Consider the following 23,765-nt stretch of genomic DNA (forward strand, 5'->3'; position numbering starts at 1 on the left):
ATGGTGTGGTGCGTGACGTCGTTATCGTGCGGAGGTTTTGATCTGGTAGTTTTTGTAGATGTCGTGTTGTTGCATTTGAGGGTGCCCTTTCGTGGTTTATGTGGACGTGCTGAGTTTAACTTGTGGCATTAGGTTTTGGTTAGCATCATGCATACGTGGTTTTGAGTTTAGGTAGTTGGTGTGGGTACGATTGGTTTATTATTTGTTGCGGTTTTGGTGGCAGCCTTTTATCTTGGTGGATTTTCCCTATTCCTCATGCGTGGGTTGTGGAAGTGTTTTCAGTGATAAAGGTTCTTTTTTGTTCATGTGTTTGGCGTTTTTTTAGGTCTGATTAGTTTTGCGTTAGTTGTGCGGAAATAAATCTAATTTTTTAATTGTTTTTCGTTAGGTATGGATATGACACTGAAGTTCACGAATGTATTATTGCGTTCCGAGATGAGTGATAGGATATGATGTCATACTGTTTTTCCAAATGTTCGGTCTTGTTGGTGAATGCTAAGTGTCACGATTGTGGCGTGGCGTTCGCCCGCGTCTGCATCTAGATGGTTCAAAATGGTTCAAATGGCTCTGAACACTATGGGACTCAACTGCTGTGGTTATCAGTCCCCTAGAACTTAGAACTACTTAAACCTAACTAACCTAAGGACATCACATACATCCATGCCCGAGGCAGGATTCGAACCTGCGACCGTAGCAGTCTCACGGTTCCGGACTGCGCGCCTAGAACCGCGAGACCACCGCGGCCGGCCATCTAGATGGTATTGCCGGCTTTTGGGCACTTGGGTTTTTGAGTTGTGCGGGTTTTGGTTCCATCTTTCGCAGTTGTAGATGTTGTTTTTCTGGTACCGGTAGCTGCGGTTGAGCTGTGGTCAGGGGAAAATGACCGATTCCTGTGGTTTTGTTGGTGTACCGGAATGCTGTAATTTAAATTTTTTTTTGATATTGCTTCTGGAAGGTGTGGTGTTTTTTCATTTATGTTTATTTATGTCCCCGCCCTAAAGCCTCAATTTTTCCGCGGTTGTCCCGTTACTTCCGTTTTATTTTTGAAGTGTGACGTTATTGTCTCATTCTTATTTTTGTTCGCATTAGTCGGCGTGTGTGTATAGTAACGTAATTGTTTTCATTTTGTACACGCTGTAAGTAGTCGCTTTCGACGTATTGATGAAGTCATGGCGCAAGTCTGAAGGGTGGAATCGGACGCTTCTGTAATGCCAAAATAAGATTTCGGAGCCAGAAGAGTGGAGAATAATATTGTAGTACCGAGTAAAATTGGCCCACTTTCATCGGGAAGAAAGTGTTACATTACTTACTGAACGGCACTCATATTTTCCGTATACAGTTCTGACATTCAGTTTCTTTGAACCGAGAATATACTTTCAAAACCTTTTCTTAAGAATTTACTTTATTTACCAACTATTCATCAAGAACATTAACACATTTAATCACAGTATGTGAGCGTGGAAGTAGTTGCCAGTGGGTAACTGATGAGAACAAATTTCAGGAATTCGGCCGTTACACTTCAAGCAACAAATTCGTTAACACCGAATCCGACAAACATGACAGGGGCAGCTATTAACGTGCGGCAGACTGATAGACACACACACACACACACACACACACACACACACACACACACACACACACACACACACACTAACTGCCTAACAAATGCGGACGAGAGACAGACGAGCAAGCTGGGGACTGGGACGAGAGACTGACCAAGAACGCAAGTAGAATTTAACAAGTAAATGAAACAACATATCACGAATCAGTTAAGCATTAATAAACTGCGACGTCTGGCGAAGACCTGGCGCAGCACCCCCAAAACGCTATCCCGAACCGTCCGCTGCCAGCCGCTTCAACGGACGCAGGAAGGCGCGCCGATCTCCCGTCTCACGGCGTCGCAGCTCGCACCGGCCAGACCGATGTCGTTGGCTGACTCCTGTTGCTCTCGTGTCGGCCGCGAAGCCACTACCCCTCGCTATACGGCGCGGCTCACTGGACTGATGTGGCGACCTCACATGCTCCGACGCTCGAGACGGGCAAGTCATCTTGTGTCCCAGTACGCGACCGACCAACCAATTGATCCAACCGCCAAAGACCGTTGCCTGAACAAACTCGAGCAGACTGGCGGCCTAACACATACTAGCACTCGGGACGACAGACACACTCTGACTGCCCCACACTGACCCGGCTGACCGGATGACCAGACTCCCCACCCCACCCCACGAGCTCATCGCGCCCCTTAAATGCACGTGAACAGGCAACCTTTCGCGCCAGAGGGAGACACCAAAGCCGCGATTGCCACAGCGGCGCCACCGCCAGAAACGGAGGGCGACTGCTTCACACTACGCGCTGCCACGCGCTCTTCAAAAGAGCAATTTTTACCACGGCCCAATGGGGTATTTGGATTTTTGAGTTGGACTTGATTTGGTTCCATCTTTCGCAGTTGTAGATGTTGGTTTTCTGGTATCTATAGCTGTGGTCGGGGGGAAATGTTTGATTCCTGTGGTTTTGTTGGTGTAGCGGAATGCTGTAATTTAATTTTTTTTATATTGTTTCAGGATGGTGTGTGGAGGTTTTTTTATGTATATTTATGTCCCCGCCCTAAACCCTCAATTTTCCGCGGTTGTCCCGTTAGTTTCGTTTTCATGATTGTTCGCGTTTGTCGGCGTGTGTGTATAGTAACGTAATTGTTTTCATTTTGTGCGCGCTGTAACTAGTTGTTTTCGGCATATTGATGAAGTCATGGCGCAAAGCTGAAGGGTGGAATTGGACGCTTCTGTAATGCCAAAATAAGATTTCGGAGCCAGAAGAGTGGAGAATAATATTGTAGTACCGAATAAAATTGACCCGCTTTCAGCGGGAAAAAAGTGTTATATTACTTACTGAACGCCACTCGTGTTTTCCGTATACAGTTCATGACATTCAGTTTGTTTACGTGACATGTCTCTGTGAATCAAAAGTCGCTCACTCTAGCGTCTATTTTCAAGCTTTTCCTCGTTTGTATGTGTGTGGTGTTACATTGCTGCCTCGCGAGATTAGCCGAGCGGTCTCAGGCGCTGCAGTCATGGTCTGTGCGGCTAGTCCCGGCGGAGGTTCGAGTCCTCCCTCGGGCATGGGTGTGTGTGTGTGTGTGTGTGTGTGTGTGTGTGTGTGTGTGTGTGTGTAATTTAGGTTAAGTAGTGTGTAAGCTTAGGGACTGATGACCTTAGTAGTTAAGTCCCATAAGATTTGACACACATGCGAACATTTTGTTACCTTGCCTCCACCTGTGTGTGCCGCAGCGAGCTCGGGCTGGACGCACGTGGCGGCGGCGTGGCAGCCGGGCGCGGGCCGGCTGCTGCTGCACCTGGACTGCGCGGCGCCGCGCCGCCTGCGGCTCGCCTCCAGGGCGCCGCTGCACGTGCCGACGGACGCCCTCGTCTACTTCCGCCAGGAGCCCGGCCTCAAGAAGAAGTTCCTCGTGAGTACACACCAGCCAGTCCGTTGTAGAATTCTGGAACGTGTTTGGTGGTAGCCTAGTACGATACTGCTCTACAGGAGCCAAATGGGTTCCGAAATCAACGGAAGTGTGGAACTCAGCTCGCTCTCTTCGTCCAGGTCGCTCTGTTCGCCGACGAGACCAAGAAATCAGTGAATACCGGAGCCCAGGTAGAAGTCGCGTTCCTTGTCTTCCGGAAAGCGTTCGATACAGGTCAGCGTTGCCACCTAAGGAACAACAGCGTACAGAATGTCAGACCAGCTGTGCTACTCGACTGAGGAGATCTCAGCAGACAGAGCACCACATGTCGTTTTCAACCGAGAGAAGTCTTCGGACGTAAAAGTAACATCGGGTCACCCGAGAGAATGTTGTAGGACCAATACTTTCCACAATACCTATATACTGACGCGACAAACGTCATGGCATAGTAATGTGGTACTGCACAGAAGGCGATAATATCGCATACACATGGCATAAAAGGTCAGTGGGTTGGCGGAGCTGTCATTTGTACTGACGTGATTCATGTGAAAAAGTTTTCGACGTCACTAAGGCCGCTCAAGACTGTGAACGCGGAATGGTAGTTGGAGGTAGACAGATGGGACATTCCATTCCAGCAATAGTTACGAAATTTAACATTCCGAAATACACACCCTCAAGAGTGTGCAGAGAATACTAAATTTTAGGTATTACCTCTCACCATGGACTCTGCAATGGCCGACGGTCTTCACTTAACGACCGACAGCAGCGTCGTTTGCGTAGAACTGTTAGCGCTAACGGACAAGCAGCACCACGTGAAATAACCATATAAATTAATGTGGGACGTACGACGAACGTATCCGTTACAACAGTGCGGCCAGATGTGGTGTTGGGGCTGTGGCAGCAGACGACCGACGCGAGTGCCTTTTTTAACACGACGTCGCCTGCAGCGCCTTCTTGGGCACCTTAGCATATTGGTTGGACTCCAGACGACTGTAAAAGCGTAGCTCGATTGAAGACAAGTCTGGATTGCGCTGGCAACAGAAGTTGCTGCACATCTTGCCGAGCGTATTGAGTTTCACGGGTATTGTGTGGACGAGCAATACCCTATTGAAACAACGCATCACCTTCCTGTTCAAAGAACGGCAAAACGGTGGGTCTAAGAACATTCTGCACGTACCGAACGGAGGTTAGCGTCCCATCCAGAAACACCAAAGATGAGTGAGAGTTGTTGCTTATTTCACCCAAAACCAGCTGGTCTGGTTGAGATCAGCGTTTCTTGGACGAATGAATTCTACTAGACAGCGCTCACCAGGTGTACGTCGTACGCGCAACGATCATCACTTGCGTGCAGGCAGAATCTGCTCTCATCGCTGAAGACCATTTCATCTTCCAAGCGATCCTCTGACGGCACCTGTCGAGCCGTGCATACTCATGCTCTGGCGACTAGAAGACGGGCTAAGACGTTGTTTGCCCATAGTCTCTCTGCCAATAACCGTTTCGCAACAGTTCGTGTTGACACGTTTGGGCTCACAAGACATCTTATCTGTGCTGTGGTATCTGTACGATCTACCACTGTTGCCCTTACGACGCAACGATCCTGGCAGGCATCAGTGCTGCATGGACGTCCAGAGCGTCGTCTACTCGTGTGAGAATGTTCACGTGACCACTGATACCAGCATAGTTGCACAACTGACGCAGCACGTGCCATTTGTGTGGCAGGACCATCCCGATACCAGGAAGACCCTAATATGATCCCTTTCAGACTAGCTCAGTTGGCTGTAGGAAGCACGAGTGCGTCTCCGTCGGATGGTTACCTGCTTACATCACACGTATGCACCACAGTGAACCTTCCGGCCCTCAGATGACTCCAGATTTCAGTTGGTAAGAGCGGTGGTAGTGTTAGAGTCTGGCGCAGATACCACGAAGCCATGGATCCAAGCTGTCAACAAGGTACTGTACAAGCTGGTGGTAGCTCCATAATGGTTTGGGCTGTGTTTACATGGGATGGACTAGGTCTTGGTTATGTTAAGCTACCTAGGTACCATTTTCAGCTATTCGTGAGCCTCAATTTCTCAAACAACGACTTTTTATGAACGACAATGCGCCATGTCACCGGGCCTCAATTGCTCACCACGGGCTAGAAGAATGTTCTGGACTATTCAAGCGAATGATCTGGGCAAACGGATCATCCGATATGAATGCCATCGAACATTTCTGGGACATAATAGGGAGATCAGTTCATGCGCAACAACCCGCACCGGCAACGCTTTCTTAATTATGAACAGCTGTGGAGCCAACATCGCTCAATATTTCTGCAGGGCACTTCCAACGAGATGATGATGCCCATGCCACGTGTAATTGCTCGACTACGTTGGGCAGGAGGTGATGCGACACGATATGAGGACGTACCCTATGACTTTTGCCATCTCAGTGTAAATTACCTGTTGGATAACGTCGGAATTCCCATGAGACACTCTGCGGATCATGCTGCTGTATACACAGAAGTTGCAACGCTAGACGATTGTGGCGAAATGCAGGAATCCCTACAGTGGATACACCCTTGGTACAGTGGTTAGTTATTTAGATAGATAATTAGTTTGTTAGTTTCATGCTCCTTGCATATTATGCACGATAAATCGTAATGATACGGAAATGTGGAACATCGCAAATTAATTTGTGAATATGGCTACATGATAAACATCCATAAGAATCCTGGTCCAGCAGTTTTATTTTACCAAGAAGTTCCGAGGGGTACACAGTTTCTTTGAGTCATTTCAGTCCATGTCGGAAACTCAGACCGTCGCTTATGTTCTTAGTAGTGGGTCTTTCCTTCTTTTTTTCCTGCGTTACCCAACTGACACTGTTGTACGATTACATGACGGAAGAACAATCACTGGATGCAGTCACATCGATAAAATATCTAGGAGAACGCATACGTAGCGATTTAAAATAGTACTACCACATAAAACTAATAGCAGGTAAGCCTCATGTCAGGTGAGATTCATAGAAAGAAGTCCATCCACGAGGTAGGTAGCCTAAAATTCTTCGTTCGACCAGCATCTAAATATTGCTCATCATTCTGGGATTCGTACCAGATAGGATTGGTAGGTGAAATAGAGAAGATCCAAAGAAGAGCAGCGCGTTCCGTTAAAAGTTAGTAAGCGCGAAATACTCACGACAATGCTCAGCCGACTCCAGTGGCAGACACTATAAGAGAGGAGCTCTGTGAGGGGCGATATAGTCGCAGCAGAAATCCGCAGTGATGCCAGATAGTGATTTTATGTTTATTCCAATTATGAACCATAATATTTGACACCAGATAATTAACTTGGGTCTATGATCACCATCCCCAGTCCTTCAAAACAACGAAACAGATGCATCTTTCCGTACGAAGTACACCAAACTTACAATTTAAGACAGTCTAAGATCAGTTTATGCGTAAATAATATTCTCACACTTTAAAGACAAAATAAAAATAGTTATCTTCCGTATCACGGTGTGGTTTGCTGTTAAAATTCCGAGAGCGTACGATCCTAGAAGACTAAACCAATATAATGCTTCCTGCTAAGTATATCTCGTGAAAAGACCATGAATTGAAAATTATAGGAATTCAGGGTCACGCGGATTCTCACCTACAATCGTTCTTCCCGAAAACCATTCACGTCTGCAACAGGAAAGGACGGAAGAGACGGTGAACACAAAGCAACCTGCTCCACATACCGTAAAGTGAGGTTGTGGTGTGTGTAGATGTAGAGGAAAAGGTTAGAAGTTCTCGCCCTACAGTGAAAAACGGTGCTTTTCAGGCCAAAAATCCCATCATTTTTCTACTGAGTCCCCTTCTATTTTAATGCAGTTTAGCCGCCGCTAGAGTTGTGCAACTATCAAGACGGAACATGTGATGGTGCATCTCGCCAAACCCCCTCCCCTACTTCCTATAGTAAGATTTTTTTTTTCAAAACTAAATTGAAAAATACTTAATGATTTTAAAAAAATGGAAAGATACTTTGCCATCAAGCTACACAAAGAGGCCATAAATACTTTTTTTACTAAATTGTTTCTTTAAAATCACAAGAATAATAGAATAATGTTGCCATTCGCGCAGTAATCCAAGCGCGTATTTCGTGCACTGTTTGGATGCTTCAGCTACAACAGCAGTGGGTTCACGCCATTGATTTAATAGTCCTGTGTTCGCAGCTTATATTGTTATAAAATGGTTGACACTAAGCTTAAATTGCATTTTCGGGAAGAGAGAAGGTTCACAAGTCAGGCCAAAATAAAAAGCTCCTTTTGTTGCAATTTCAGCCCTAATTTTGTAACCCAGTATCCTTTTAATAAGAAGCAGATGGTACCGAAATTTGGCAAATTATTTTCTTTCTGAAGCAGTGGTTTATTATGCGAGAAACTAGGGACAACACACGTCAATAGTTTATCAAGAAGTATATTCCTATTACCAAAATAAACATATCATTTATTCACTCACGTTGTTTGCAAAAACCCCCACCAAATCTCGTTTCTCTGTCTTTGAACCGGTTATAAATGCACATTATCTTTGTACATTAAAATGTAATTATGGTGAAGAAGTTCACTGCTTCACTCTCAGTAGGGATAGGAACAGAAATGTAGTACACTCCTGGCTGCAATTTATTTTCATGTTTCTCGGATGAAGAACAGGGAGAACATCATTTGGTAAGTTTCCATTCCAGTCGTTCACTGTTAAAAATGCTGAGATACAACATTGCTCAAAAGTGCAAGAGAATTGGCGATTTCTTTTTTGTGCGAATTGTTAACGTCATCTCATTCGAAAAAGCGTCAGGTATGAGTAACGGCTACATTTCTCTTCTTGACCGGTTTAAATTTTTTGTTTGTTTGTTTGTTGTCAAAACGCACCATAATTTGCTCGAACTCATCGCGCAATACCTACTGTGACAGAACCTTGAAACAAAGTATCTTACGAAAGTTGGTTTGCTGTAACATGAGAAAATAAATTTCAGATTTATTCTCGTACCAGAAAATTCTCTTTTCAAAAGTTTTCAGTGACTTTTTGTTTTAAAAAGTACTGAATTGAAAAAATTAAATACTGTAGATTCGGCTGTATCGACGTAGATAAGGAAGTTCCTCATGTTAATCATATGAGAAACTACCCTAATCGTTGTGTACTATCATTTTCTAAAATCTCATTTCGATGTCACGAGCTGTTTAGTAGATATGAGGTATGTTATGGATATTTCATTCTCACGCGCGTGCGGTCGGAAGTGATCATACTAAATAAATTCGACTTTCTCGAGATTGGAGACCGGTACCTCCTCCCAAGTCTAAAGAAAAGTTGAGTATCTTAGCTAAATTTCATTAGCTGAAAAATACGATGTAATATACACCAAACGAAAAATCGTTGCGACCCATATTTTTCATTACAAACTTTTCCGAATATTGCGCAGCGCCTTTGTTAACTCCAAATATCACAGTAAGTATGACCATTAGCGAGATGATGGGCACTTCACCACGAAACAGACGTCTAAAGCTAGAAGTACGTAGAAAGCAGTTTTTTAAATGAATAGTCTCTGTAAAATCGTATGTGAGAGACTACGGAGATCACGGAGCACGCGTGACGTTCTACCCATTATGGGATTGCTGCACCTTGACTGTCAGGCTAAACAGCGTTCTCTACGTACATCCGTAGGTGCATATAGCTGTGCTGGAGCACGGGCCGACTCTTCAGACAAATTGCCGGCTCTCTTCCTGTTCTTACACCAAAGCAGGATAGATAGTGAGTTTCTTCGTACATCACGACAAAACTGGTACAGGTACAAATGTTTCGCACCACACCGTTCAGCTCACGTTGTTGAGCATGAGGCTCTGCAGCAGAAGATCCGTATATGTTCCCCCGTTGGCCCAATGACATCGTCTATTAAGATCGTACTGGACTCGGGATCGCCGAAATTGTACTGCGGATAAATGGAAACTAGTCGTATGGTCAGACCAAGCACGTTTTGTATTACATAAGGTCGGTGGTTGTCTGGATACTCCATCATCCAGGAGATCGGCCATTTATAACATGCACCGCCCTCGGACACAAGCTGGTTGGGGCAGTATTAGGTTATGGGGGACATACACCTGGGCTTCCACGGGACCTGGGGAATCCAAGCAAGGACTTCTCTAATGCATGCCAGGCAGAGTTAGACTAACATGCTATTAAGCACTCGTCAGTTTATGTCTAACTTGTAGTATGGCTGTTGAATAACATCATTGCTTTCTTCTCTCTGCAGTTTCTGTATGATTGTTTACTATGACTGTACTAATTAAAGATCTTAATTGACGTTACTTGTTGTAAACTACATGTGGAACCCTATAAACGCTATGAGGGAATAGCTGATACGTTCTTAAGCGAGACGCAACACAATACTTAGAGTATAATTGTGTTGTTTCTCCTTTATCACTGGTTTTTGTGAATGAAGGTGGAAAATGATTTCCTTTGGGATATTTTAACAAGACGATACGTACCACCATGCATTATCATTACCATAAAATAATTGTATTAAAGACTTACACACATCAGGGAGTAAGACACTGTTCGAAACGTAAAGGAAGTCGTCGCAAGGTGGTAGATAGTTCGAACGAAACTTGTTAGAATACTTGATAACAACCTTACGACAGCATTATTTGCAAATGATTATGTATATGTTAGTTCAGAGGATTAAATACGTTACACTGCACTGATTAACAAAATTATCGGGGAAAATATCTATAGACGAAACATAAACAATGACATTTTACGGTGAAACCTTGATCAGTGCAACAAAATAACACAAAATTCTGACGTTTATGTGTTACGTCGCTCACATTACATGTAAATCACACTATTCCTACAGCAAACTTTTACATGTTTCGTGAGAATCGTATAACGAACACCGGGTCACAAAGATAAGAAAGAAAGTCTTGTTTTGAGTTACATTATGTCACTGCGCTTCCATTAGTGCTGAAGGAGTGTGAAAACTAGACTCCAGCATTTTTCTATGTGAAGCGTATACAGGGTGTTACAAAAAGTTACGGCCAAACTTTCAGGAAACATGCCTCACACATACAAAGAAAGAAAATGTCATGTGGACATGTGTCCGGAAACGCTTACTTTCCATGTTAGAGTTCATTTTATTACTTCTCTTCAAATCACATTAATCATGGAATGGAAACACACGGCAACAGAACGTACCAGCGTGACTTCAAACACTTTGTTACAGGAAATGTTCAAAATGTCCTCCGTTAGCGAGGATACATGCATCCACCCTCCGTCGCATGGAATCCCTGATGCGCTGATGCAGCCCTAGAGAATGGCGTATTGTACGAGTATCACAGCCGTCCACAATACGAGCACGAAGAGTGTCTACATTTGGTACCGGGGTTGCGTAGGCAAGAGCTTTCAAATGCACCCATAAATGAAAGTCAAGAGTGTTGAGGTCAGGAGAGCGTGGAGGCCATGGAATTGGTCCGCCTCTACCAATCCATCGGTCACCGAATCTGTTGTTGAGAAGCGTACGAACACTTCGACTGAAATGTGCAGGAGCTCGATCGTGCATGAACCACATGTTGTGTCGTACTTGTAAAGGCACATGTTCTAGCAGCACAGATAGAGTATCCCGTATGAAATCATGATAACGTGCTCCATTGAGCGTAGGTGGAAGAACATGGGGCCCAATCAAGACATCACCAACAATGCCTGCCCAAACGTTCACAGAAAATCTGTGTTGGTGACGTGATTGCACAATTGCGTGCGGATCCTCGTCAGCCCACACATGTTGATTGTGAAAATTTACAATTTGATCACGTTGGAATGACGAAACTAAAATGAGCTGTAACATGCAAATTAAGCGTTTCCGGACACATGTCCACATAACATCTTTTCTTTATTTGTGTGTGATGAATGTTTCCTGAAAGTTTGGCCGTACCTTTTCGTAACACCCTGTATTCTTCAGTAAAGTTCATTCGATACGTATGTTTTTCACTGCTTGTCTGCAGATAAAGTGAAAATACAAAAGAAGAGACGGTAGTTCAGAGCACTGCAGCTAAAATAATAAAATATGACAACTGGTTTCTGCATTTGCAACTCAATTCTGAATCTAGGACAGCCGAGACACTAATACAAACCAATAGATCGATGAAGTTGGAAAACAAGGCAGTACCACTAAAGAGCTGAAACACACCTGATGCAGCAGTAGCAGCACTTTCAGCTGTTGTTGTTGTTGATGATGATGATGATGATGATGATGATGGTGATGATGATGATGATGATTTAACAACAGATTACGAAGTCAGCAACTTGGGTGGACGTAATGCGCAATGTTCCATTGCCTGTTCTCATCTATCAGTTATTGCTCTCTGTTTACACACATGCCGTAGCGGAGTCAATGCTTCACAAAGCTGTTTGGAGAAATATTATTTTGGAATGTTCTGACGTGCCCGTAACCAGTTCTCCTTGCTGTCATCAACTGTATACAAGCGGTGTTCTTTTAGCACTGCGTTTAATTTTAGAAACAACAAAAAGTTTCAACGTGGATAGCGGTCAGGGGAGTAGGGCTTTGTTTGTCAGGAACTGCTTGAACAATCTGACGGTGACGAAACGTTCACCATTCTTTTCGCAGGAATAGTGGACTTTCAGCTATGGCCCAGACACAGACTAACACGAACATACACAAATCTGGGCCACCTTAGGCTAGGTAGTGAAAATGAAATGTTACTTCAGGATGTTTTGCGTAACTAGATCACACTTCCGTCGTTGGACGTCCTCATCCTCGGTAACAATCACACCTTACAAGGCCCCCGAGACGATACGAAAAAGAAGGGATGCGCCCTCATCTGCTCTACGTGTGTCAAACAGTACTACTAACATCAGATTAGTGTTACAGATATGAATATCTGTACGATATCCTTACTGCTAAATTTAATTTTAAGTTAATAATGTACAGTAATGTGCCATCTGTAAACATTTCCTACATCAGCAGGACCGCACTGAAGTGGAAATAGTAACAGAATGCTGGGACCTAGCCGTGCGGTGTATACCCGTTCTTTATGTCAACTTCACAGCCAGCAGCGGCTGCGGAGAGCATTTAACCCACAACTCTTCCTCTTTTCTATACTTACTTTTCACTGTTTGTAGTTTAGTTAAATGTTAGGTGGAATGCACATTGGAATGACCTCCTTTCTCAGTAGCTCATGTTACAGAGAGTTGCTTGCGTAGTGAACAGTCCCCTGTGACTGGAAAATGTCACCCCTATTTACAAGAAGGGTAGTGGATAGAATTCTCAAATATAGACCAATTAGTTTAGCGCTCGCTTTTTCGCTCGCATGTGCGTAGTAATTATAACGAAAATAATTTTATAAACATGCAGTGATGGAAAAAGAATCACAACACCTAGAAGGAGTTGCGCGGCATAAACGACATATGGTAGGCGTGTTTCTACATCTGAAAGATGATGTCTATTCAGATTTCGCGCAAGTCGCGTAAGAGTGGCGTTAGTAGCTTCACAATGAGGATGCAGATCAGGTTTGCGTAAAAAAAAAAAAGAAAGTATATTAAAAAAAAGAAAAGGTTGTGAGGGTTTGTTACTTTTGAGACTGGACGTACTGAGCTGATGATAGTCAAGAATGCCTTTAAAGGGACAAATAAGCCATTATCAACACTCACTGAGTTTGGACGAGGTCTTGTAATAGGGCCACGAGAAACCAGACAATCGTTCGACGATACTGCAGAACAACTTGGCGGAACGCAGCCACTGTACGTGACTGCAGGCTTCGGTGGTCAGTAGAATGTACGGCCACACGGCACTGCCAAGAGGGAAGACAATCGTGTTCGGCGTATTGCTGTGGCCAACCGTACTGCATCTGCAGCAGCGATACGAGCTGCAGTTGGCACCTCAGTGACGCAACGAACTGTTACAAATCGGTTACTCCAAGGACAGCGCCGAGCCAGACGTCCTTCAGTGTGCATTTAACTCGCCCCAGCCCACCGCCATTTCAGTGATGATGTCAAGCGAAAGCGTTTCCTGATGCAAGCTGGTTCTGCCTCGCTACCGGTGATGGCAGTGTGTTGGTTAGGAGGCCACTGTCGAGGGTCAGCAGGCACGCTGTCTGCGTGCAAGACGCGCTGGACCTACATCTGCAGTTACTGCCTGGGATGCGATTTCATACGACAGCAGCAGCACTCTGGTGGTTATCCCAAGCACCCTGATTGCAGATTTTTGTCAGTCTGGTGGTTCGACCAGTTGTGCTGCAATTTATGACAACGTCTACATCATCTACATCATACTCCGCAAGCCACCTAATCGTGTGTGGTGGAGATTACTTTTAGTACCACTATTTGATCTCTCCAACCCTATTCCATTCGCAAATAGTGCGTCGGAAGAATTATTGTTGGTAAGCCTCTGTATAGGCTCTAATTTCTGAATTTTCTCCTCTTGGTCAATACGCGAGATGTATGTGGGGGGAAGTAATATGTTGTCCGACTCCTTCTCAAAAGTGTTGTCCCGAAATTTCAGTTGTAAGTCTCTCCGTGGTGCACAACGCCTCTCTTGTAATGTCTGCGATCGGAGTTTGTTTAGCATCTCCACAGCGCTCTCTCGCCAGCTAAACGATCCCGTGACGAAGCGCGCCGCTCTTCGTCGGATCTTCTCTATCTCCTCTATCAGTCCTAGGGATCCCAGATATAGGAACAATACTCAAGAATCGGGCGAACAAGCACTTTATAAACGACTTCTTTCGTGGATGAGTTACATTTCTTTGATATTCTTTCGATGAATCTGAGTCTGGAGTCTGCTTTTCCCACTATCTGTTTTATACGGTCATTTCACTTAAGGTCGCTCTGGATAGTTGCGCCTAGATATTTTACGGCAGACGCTGTCTCCTGCTGTTTGTCATCAGTAATGTACCTGTACAGTAGGGGATTCCTTTTCCTATGTATGCGCAATATGTTACGTTCAGGGTCAACTGCCAGATCCTGCACGATTCATCAATTCTCTGCAGGTCGTTGTGCAAATTGTTACTCTCTTCTGGCGTTGCTACTTTGGTATAGACTACTGCATCATCTGCCTTAAAGAGCATCCGACGCTTTCTACTATATCATTTATGTGTATTGTAAACAGCAACGGTCCTAGCACACTTCCCCGAGGTACTCCAGATATTACCTTCACATTTGTCAATTTAGTTCCGTTAAGGGTGACGTGTTGAGTTCTATCTGCAAGGAAGTCTTTAATCCAATCGCAGTTCTGCTCCGTAAGCTCGTATTTTTTTTTCATTAAACGGCAATGCGGGACGGTGTCAAATGCCTTACTGAAATCAGGGAACACGGCATCAACCTTTGCGCCGTTGTCCACTGCGCTGTGGATCTCATGGAGGAACAGAGCGAGCTGAGTTTCGCAAGATCTCTGTCTGTGGAATCCATGTTGATTTTTATAGAGGAGACGTTCATTTTCCGAACACGTCATAATTCTTGAGCATAAAACATGTTCCATAATTCTACAACAGATTGACATCAACGACATAGGTCTATAATCGTGTGGCTCTACGATAAATTACTGCTAGAAGGGAGCAAGTTCTTTCGCATAATCTTTGTAGAATCTCATAGATATGTCATCTGGTCCTGAAGCCTTTCCGCTACTAAGCGATTGTAGCTGCTTTCCAGTTCCGCGATCGGTTATCTCAATATCTGCCATTTCGACGTTCGTACGACGATTAAAAGGACGGACAGTATTACCATCTTCCGCGGTGAAAAAACTTCAGAAGACCGAATTCAGAATTTCGGCCTTCTCTCTGTTATCTTTCGTTTCGGCGCCGGTGTTGTCGCTGACAGAATGAAGAGGTGATTCTGACCTGCTTATTGATTTCTCATACGACCAAAATCTCTTAGGGTTTTTACTCAGGTCGGTTGACAACCTCTGACTTTCGAAATCATTGAACGCTTCTGTCATTGCTCTGCTTACGCTCATTTTCACTTCGTTCAGCTTTTGTTTGTCAGCTAGGTTTTTACTTACCTTGAATCTGAGATGAAGTACTCTTCGTTTACGTAACGCTTTTCTGACAGGGCTATTACACCATGGTGGATCTATCCCGTCTCTTAAAACCTTACTCGGAACACACTCGTCTAGGTTCAAAAATTGCTCTGAGCACTATGGGACTTAACAGCTATGGTCATCAGTCCCCTAGAACTTAGAACCACTTAAACCTAACAAACCTAAGGACATCACACACACCCAGTCATCACGAGGCAGAGGAAATCCCTGATCCCGCCGGGAATCGAATCCGGAAACCCGGGCGACTTGTCTAGGGACTATTGAACGATGCCTTTGAATTTTTCCTATTTGTTCTCCACATCTTCGTCCTCATCCCCGAATATTTGATTCTGACTGCTGAGATATTCTGAAATTTGTATCCTGTCACCCTTGCTGAGCAAATATATCTTCCTATGTTTCTTAACATTCCTTGTAGGACTAGTCGTCATATATGCTGTCACAGCCTTATGATCACTGATACCTTCCTCTACGTTAACTGATTGGATAAGTTCAGGTCTGTTTGTTGCCAGGAGATCTAAGACGTTACCCTCAGAGTTGCTTCTCGAACTGTAAGCTCAAGGTAATTTTCGGACAAAACATAAAGAACAATGCTACACGATTTCCTGTCCCTGGCACCAGTTTTGATGGCATAACGGTCCCAATCTATACTTGGCAATTTGAAGTCACCTCCCTTTTACAACGGCATGATCAGGAAAATTATTAATGATATTCTGAAAGTTCTGTCTGAAGCGCTCCACAACTACAAATCCTGACCCAGGTGGTCTATAAAAGCACCCGATCGCCATTTTTGACCGTTCTTTGATACTCAGTTTCACCCAGATCGGTGATGACCTCGCTAGATTTTACCAAATTTGTTCCTGCAATAAACACGCTGCCACCATTGACGACTAACCTATCCTTATGGTAAACATTCCAATCAGAACTTCGGATTTCGTTATCATTGATGTCTGGATTCAAAAAAAATGTGTGTGAAATCTTATGGGACTTAACTTCTAAGGTCATCAGTCCCTAAGCTTACACACTACTTAACCTAAATTATCCTAAGGACAAACACATACACCCATGCCCGAGGATGGACTCGAACCTCCACCGAGACCAGCCGCACAGTCCATGTCTGGATTCAACCAGCTTTCTGTTCCCAGTAGTATGTGTGCATTATAACTTTCACTAAGCGATACTAGTTCTGGAACCTTCCTTTGGATGCTCCTGCAGTTTATTAAAATCTTACTAATATTTTCTATCTGTGAGCTGCGAGGGCCAAGATTCTCTGAGGTCGCTGTGGCTGATTTAACAGGCAAATCGTCTTTGATCCAAAGGGAGGAGTTCTCTAACCTAAAAATGCCCCATGTGCACGCCACACGTACTCCACTACCCTAGTAGCCACTTCCTGCGTGTAGTGCGTGCCTGACCTATGTAGGGGAACCCTATAATTCTGCACCCGATAGCGGAGGTAGAGAAATTCTCATTCGATACCGTCGCCGAGTCGTCTAAGCCCCTGGTTTAGACCTTCCACTTTGCTCCAAACCAGAGAACCGCGATCAACTCTGGGTACGATGCTACAAATAGACAGCTTAGCCTGCACCCCGCGTGCGTTGCTAGTTGCCTTCACCAACTCAGCTAGCCACTGAAAGGAGCCGAGGATGGCCTCAGAACCCAAGCGGCAGGCGTTATTCATGCCGACGTGTGTTGCTCTACATGCATCAGGTTGCACCCATGGCGCTTGATAGCGCCGGCAGGGACTCCTCCACATCACGGATGGGGCCTCCCGGCAAACATACCGAATGCGCACTGGATTTCTTTCCTGCCTTGCCTGCTATCTCCCTTTGGGGCTCCATCACCCGCCTAACATTGGAGCTCCCAGAGAATAGCATTCCAGGGGGTGTTTTCCAACAGGATAAGGCTCGCTCACATAATGCTATTGTAACCCAAAATGCTCTACAGAGTAATGACATGTTGCATTGGCCCGCTCGATCACCAGATATGTCTCCAATCGAGCACATGCGGGACATCGTCCGATGACAAGACCGTCATCATCCACAAACAGCATTAAGTGCCCCTGTATTGACCGACTAAGCGCTACGTGCGTGGAACTCCATCCGACAAACTGACATCCGGCACGTGTAGAGCACAGTGCATGTAAGTTTGCAAGCTTGCATTAAACATTCCGCTGGTTACACCGGTCGCTAATACACCCCCGTTTTCCATTTACAATGACCTATCTTGTACTTACATTAAGCTGTGATCTTGCAATGTTAATCACGTAAATACAGTACCGAGACAAATATAGTCTCGAAATTTCATTGCTTTACATTAATTATTTTTTGATGTTACGATTTTTTCCTCAGTCATTGTTTATTAGACCTACTGAAAAATTAATATTTTAAAGATCCTTTTCTTTTCTGTGTAATTCTGATAAAGCCGATTAGATTTAGCTCACAAATTGTGCCACCTTCTAAACTTTTCACGCCAATTAAGATATTTCCTGGATCCACTTCTGACGAAAACGGGATCCTGGTAGGTGGATTCGGAGCTTTTTGTTAATCCTGGCATTCATAGAAACTTTCATCCTCTGACACATATATTTTTATTTTCAACCGCGAAGTCAAATACCAATATTCTTGGATTTAGCTTCAAAAATGGTTTCAAATGAAATATCGTCGTAAAGATTTTCATTCCCATTCGGACTGAATTTCCAAAAACACAGAAACACATATTTCTTTATTTCTAACGAAGAAGCAAAACACAGACTTCCATAGATTTAGCTTAAAACTGCGTTGGTAATTAAATATTTCCGTACAAACTTTCATCCCGTATTTCACCTCCTTAGGGGTGTAATTTTGAAAACACTCTTTTTAAACTAAGCATACAGTGTAAGATCAACTCCCTCTCCAAATTCGAAGTTCCTTTCCTTACCGGTTTTGGCTGGGCGATGATGATGGTTCAAATGGCTCTGAGCACTATGGGACTTCACATCTGAGGTAATCAGTCCCCTAGACTTAGAACTACTTAAACCTAACTAACCTAAGGACAACACACACATCCATGCCCGAGGCAGGAGTCGAACCTGCGACCGTAGCAAGAGCACGGTTCCGGACTGAAGCGCCTAGAACCGCTCGGCCACAACGGTCGGGCGGTGATGACGAATCAGCTTATAAATCAGTATATTTCCTTTTATATGTACAGAAGGCGCTGACGTCCTTACGTTGCAGAATCCTAAAGCATAACCTAAGCTCAAATATGACGTTGCTAGAGAAAAATAAGCTTCTTTCAAAGATTCGCGCCGATTCAGAAAAACCATTCGTGTAAAGAACAGTTTGTTTCGTTCGTTCAGAACATCTTATAAACAACAGATGCATGTAAACAGATAGTTCCCTCTTCCTGTATTTCCGAAAGGCTTCGACCACTAGTCACGATACCATCACACTTAGTATCTTCGGAAGTACTCTGTCCAACCACATTAATGTGGCCTCCACCTATGATCGACGTGCAATAACCACTCACAGACGGCAGATGGCAGCACTAGCAGTGGAGGCTACGAAAAGCGTCTCGGGAGGACGTGGGAAACAATGCAGTTGTTGTAATGCGGAAACGGCGCGATTTATCTAACGTCCAAAAGGACAAGATCATTGGGTTTTGGGCCATGGGTGGAAGCGCTTCCGAAACGGCTACGTTTGTAAACTGTTCGCGTGCCGCCGTGGTTAAACTATACCGTGCATGGCAAAATATCGCAAGTCGTGCAGAGGGAACTGTAGTGCATCATGGGCCATAGATGACAGGGCTGAAAGACGGCTGTGGAAGATGTGTCTGGACGAATAGATATGAGACGGTTGAGCCTCTTCCCATCCAGGTGAATCAAGGACCTACCAACAGTGTCTCCTCGACGCGGCGGCAAACGTTTCTGCTTACAGGACTCCACAGCAGGCGCCTGGTTCTTTCACCTATGCTGATTGCTGTTCATCGGCGACAAAGGCTGGAATACACACGCGAATATCGCAACTGGACGTCCACAGTGTGATAATAATAATAATGGCGTGTGACGAGGGCCTCCCGTCGAGTAGACCGCTCTCCTGGTGCAAGTCTTTGGATTTGACGCCACTTCGGCGACTTGCGCGTCGATGGAGATGAAATGATGATGATGATTAGGACAACACAACACCCAGTCCCTGAGCGGAGAAAATCTCCGACCCAGCCGGGAAACGAACCCGGGCCCTTAGGATTGACAGTCTGTCGTGCTGTCTACTCAGCTACCGGAGGCGGAACACAGTGTGATGACGGAGGACCTTTTCAGATGAGCCACGTTATATGCTCCATCAGACAGATGGCCGTTGGCGTATACGGCGTGAACCGTCTGAAAGCAGACATTCTAAAAGAATAGTCGGTTGAGTCCAGACAGGAGGGAGCGTTATGATGCCGGGAATGTTTTGCGCGCAACGGTGGTTCAAATGGCTTTAAGCACTATGGGACTTAACATCTGAGGTCATCAGCCCTCCACACTTAAAACTACTTAACTAATCTAAGGACATCACACACATCCATGCCCGGGGCAGGATTCGAACCCGCGACCGTAGCAACCGCGTGGTTCCGGACTGAAGCGCCTAGAACCGCTCGACCACAGCAGTCCGCTCAACGGTGGATCAACAGAAATTTGCATCTATAGTTCGGAACCACGTCGACGCCTATATCCGCGGCACGATGGGAAAGTGTCACACAGCATGGTTTGAAAAGCACCAGGATGAGTTAAGCGTACTCCCCTGGCCACCAAACCGCCCATACTGAAACGCAGTCTAGAATCTGTGGGACTGCCTCGCCCATACAGTTCACTCCATGGATCCTCAACGAGAAATCTAGTGCAGCTGGCCGTGGCACTTAGTCGGCATGACTCTACATCTGTTAGTAGCTTCCAGTATCTCATGGAATCTCTTCGTACAATGTTTCACAGTGGTCCACGTTGCAAAAGTCGGTTAATGTGACCTGACACTGTGTGAGACTGTCTAATAGAACCAAGTACGGTTATACTGGACGGCGAATGTTCCACAGGAACGAGGATCGCATCAGGTGTAGCACAAGCAAACGTAATACCACATAATGCTTTCAATAGTCATAAACTATATCGTATAGCAATATTAGGACTGTAAGGCTGTTAGCTGGCGATGCAGCTCTGTACGGGTGATTATCGTCTTTGGACGATCATAAGGAACTCTGTAGGCTCCTCTAGCGGCTTGCTAGGGTACTGCGACCTGGAGCTTTCAGTGTGTAGCAGGACTGCAGAGACGTACCTGCAAACAAAGAATAATTTATTTGCAGAATGAATTTATTCTGCCAGTAAAATATTTTGTAGAAATTCGTTACGTAACTCTGTTTTTCCAAGGCGATAACTAGAACTTCGCTGCTGCAGATTCCACAAAACTGCTTTACTGGTATCAGATATTGACATGCTATATAGAAAGATATTCCCCATTTATGTGCCGACAGCTTGAAATAAATCGACTGTGTATTGGACTAGTGAAAACTCAAAAATATTGTATACCATTTTCCTTTCTTCTATTACTTCTCTAGGAAATCTGGCTTATTTGACACAGGTAAAACTGTCTTCTTGGTTAATTTTATAGCTTTGGCGCTGCATTCTTGTGAAGAATATAACTATATGCAAAATAAGAAGCATTTGACACGAACTTGGCAAACTCATAATAAGTAATATTGCAACATTTCAGTGTAAATCATCTAATATGACTAAGGCTCTCTTTCACATCCAGTCTTAAAGAAAACCTGTCATCATTATCTACTGTTCATGGTTTTCTAGTTTAATTTAGACTTGTTGACATAACTGAAACAGCATTTCCACTCATGTGAAAAATTTTCGCTTTTCTTTAAATGTGTTTTCAAAATGTGTAAGGTAACTAGCTGTAAAGACACAATAGCTAATTCTGTGATTGTTCATGTTCTTGGAAATGCTAATCAGAAATAGCAGTAACACTCAGATCTTACAGCTGAGTGAATACATTTACAATGAAGTTAATCAGCCATTATAACTTAATCAGTGATTTGCAATTTAAATTTATATGAAATGTCTGAAATGCAAATTCATAGGATTTACATGGAAGGAAGAGAGAATCATTAACAGTTGACTTAGTCAGAGGTTCTGTTTAATTTTTTAAGAATCTCTTTAATGTTATTCAAATGTTACAACTGAATCACTATTCAAAACTTTTGGTCATTAATTCTTCTGTTTTACTATTATTTTCAGGGAACCATCCAAGTGGCAAAATTGCTGCCCTATGCCAGCCAGATGCAGCAGGAGTGGACATGCAATGGCACACATCCCCAGCTCACATCAAAAGAAATCCCTAGTGTTGTTGCTCTTTAGGAAAAGTCAGGAGCACAGTGAAAAATATACATATATACAGCGATGTTCTTTTGTAACTCCACTATCACAAACATATGACATATTTGATATCCAGGAAAGTATGATACAGTCACCAAAAGTTCCTAATAAATTTAGGTGACACGATACAGGACACTATTGTGATAGTGCTGTGGGTGAGCCACTTAAAATGAACTCCAAATAGTTGCAATATTGATATGAGTTAAGACATAAAGTTCTTTATTTCATTGTGAACCACATGATGACATGAAATAAATCCACATTATTTAGGTGTAAGAGCAATATAATTTGTAATTTTATAATCTGAAATTAATTGTAATTTAATTAGTTTTAGTAACTTTACTGTCATTAAATTATAAACTACTTTAATAAGATAATGCATTCATGTTGTTTGAATGTGACTTGCATACACAGACCATACTGAAAAATAAGGATAATAACAAAATCACTGAAAACATAAATACAAATTAAAATTTTAAGATTTGTCGTTTTTGAGGAATTTAAGTTAACATTTTTTCTTACTCTACAGTTAAAAACTAAAACTCAAATGTAACTGGAAATTTGACAGTTGTTATGTCTTATTAGATATTCAAATCTATGTCAGAATGTGTCTTGCTTTGTAGCTCACATCTTGAAAAGGAATTGATCTATGTTCAAATATATCAAACAGATATATGAAGACTGTTGAGAGTAGGTTAAACAAAGAAACTGTCTTTGAAATGTTTACTGTCAGTGGAAACCTTCAGAAGAATGCCAACATTCACAACAGACAAAATATGTCTTAAAAGTAGAGGTTGTGAGTTATCATTGATGTGCACTGGGATGATTTATTGAAATGCATCCTTCCCTTTATATAAAAAAAAAGAAAACAGGTCTCAGTTTTTTAATTTTGCTAGAAGGATTTGAGGAAAGCATGTGTTATTAAAGTTCAACTCTGTAATAAATTATACATTCACTTTCCAGTATGCTTTTCAGAGGTATAACACATCTACATCAAGTAAATTAAATTGGTATCACAGTAGCTTTACATTAATTCTAGATATAAGTTTGTCTAGAAATATACTGAAGGCACTAGTGTCTAGCAGAACAGTTGATTGTAATGTAGATTTTATAATCAATTACTTGTTCAAATTCAATTATTTCAAAGTTATTTATACAGTTTTATTGCAATTTATTAGTTCTTCCCTTTTCATCTAGAATTTTCTGCGTTATTCTCATACTGGAGACATAAAGTAATGTCACAGTGAAAGTATTCATACTGAATATGAAATTATAAATCAATAAATAACATCTAAAGTTTTCATATGCCTTCTGTGATTTTAGGTGTACTCATGGACGCAATTTATTTCCAAGAGAATACTTGTGTTACATAAAAAAAAAAAAATTCTACTGATAACCTAAAACATTTGTTTACAATTTTAGGTATGTACAATTTTATTGTTGGTATTTATATTTAGCATCTGTTAATAGTGTACATTGATTATTGATACTTAAATTATTTTTCAGCCTTCACTGTTAAATTTGTGTTTAATTTTTGTTGGTAAAACAATGCTGCAATAAAGTGTTTTTGTGGATTATTTCCTCGTAGATGCTACCTAGTTGCCACAATTACATGCCCCTAAGCAAATAATAATTGCAGTTTACCAGAGCTGCAGACTGTGGCTTAATTTTTGATAATATAATACTTGCCAAAGCTCATTGACATCAGTGACATCAGTCCGCTGTTTGAAATTAGAAAGCACACTTAAGATGTTAAGAAAACTGTGAGGTTCAGGTTTGAAATGTAATTTTGCCTGCCCATTAAATCAAAAATAAAAATAACACTTCCATGAGCAAGATGGAAAGCCTCTGTAGTGCTGGTTGAGAT

General features: G+C 43.1%; 1 protein-coding gene across 1 annotated transcript in view; it reads left to right on the forward strand.

Annotated features, from left to right (window-relative positions):
* LOC126475101 (uncharacterized) overlaps nt 1-23,475 on the forward strand; it is a 597,071-nt gene extending 573,596 nt beyond the window's left edge. The window contains exons 5-6 of the mRNA XM_050102679.1: nt 3,288-3,466; nt 21,761-23,475. Of these exons, the coding sequence (XP_049958636.1) occupies nt 3,288-3,466; nt 21,761-21,880 (299 nt within the window). The 3' untranslated portion in view covers nt 21,881-23,475. The remainder of the gene's footprint in view (nt 1-3,287; nt 3,467-21,760) is intronic.
* The last annotated feature ends 290 nt before the right edge of the window (nt 23,476-23,765 follow it).

Source organism: Schistocerca serialis, chromosome 4 (assembly GCF_023864345.2).
Source record: "Schistocerca serialis cubense isolate TAMUIC-IGC-003099 chromosome 4, iqSchSeri2.2, whole genome shotgun sequence".
Taxonomy (NCBI): domain Eukaryota; kingdom Metazoa; phylum Arthropoda; class Insecta; order Orthoptera; family Acrididae; genus Schistocerca; species Schistocerca serialis.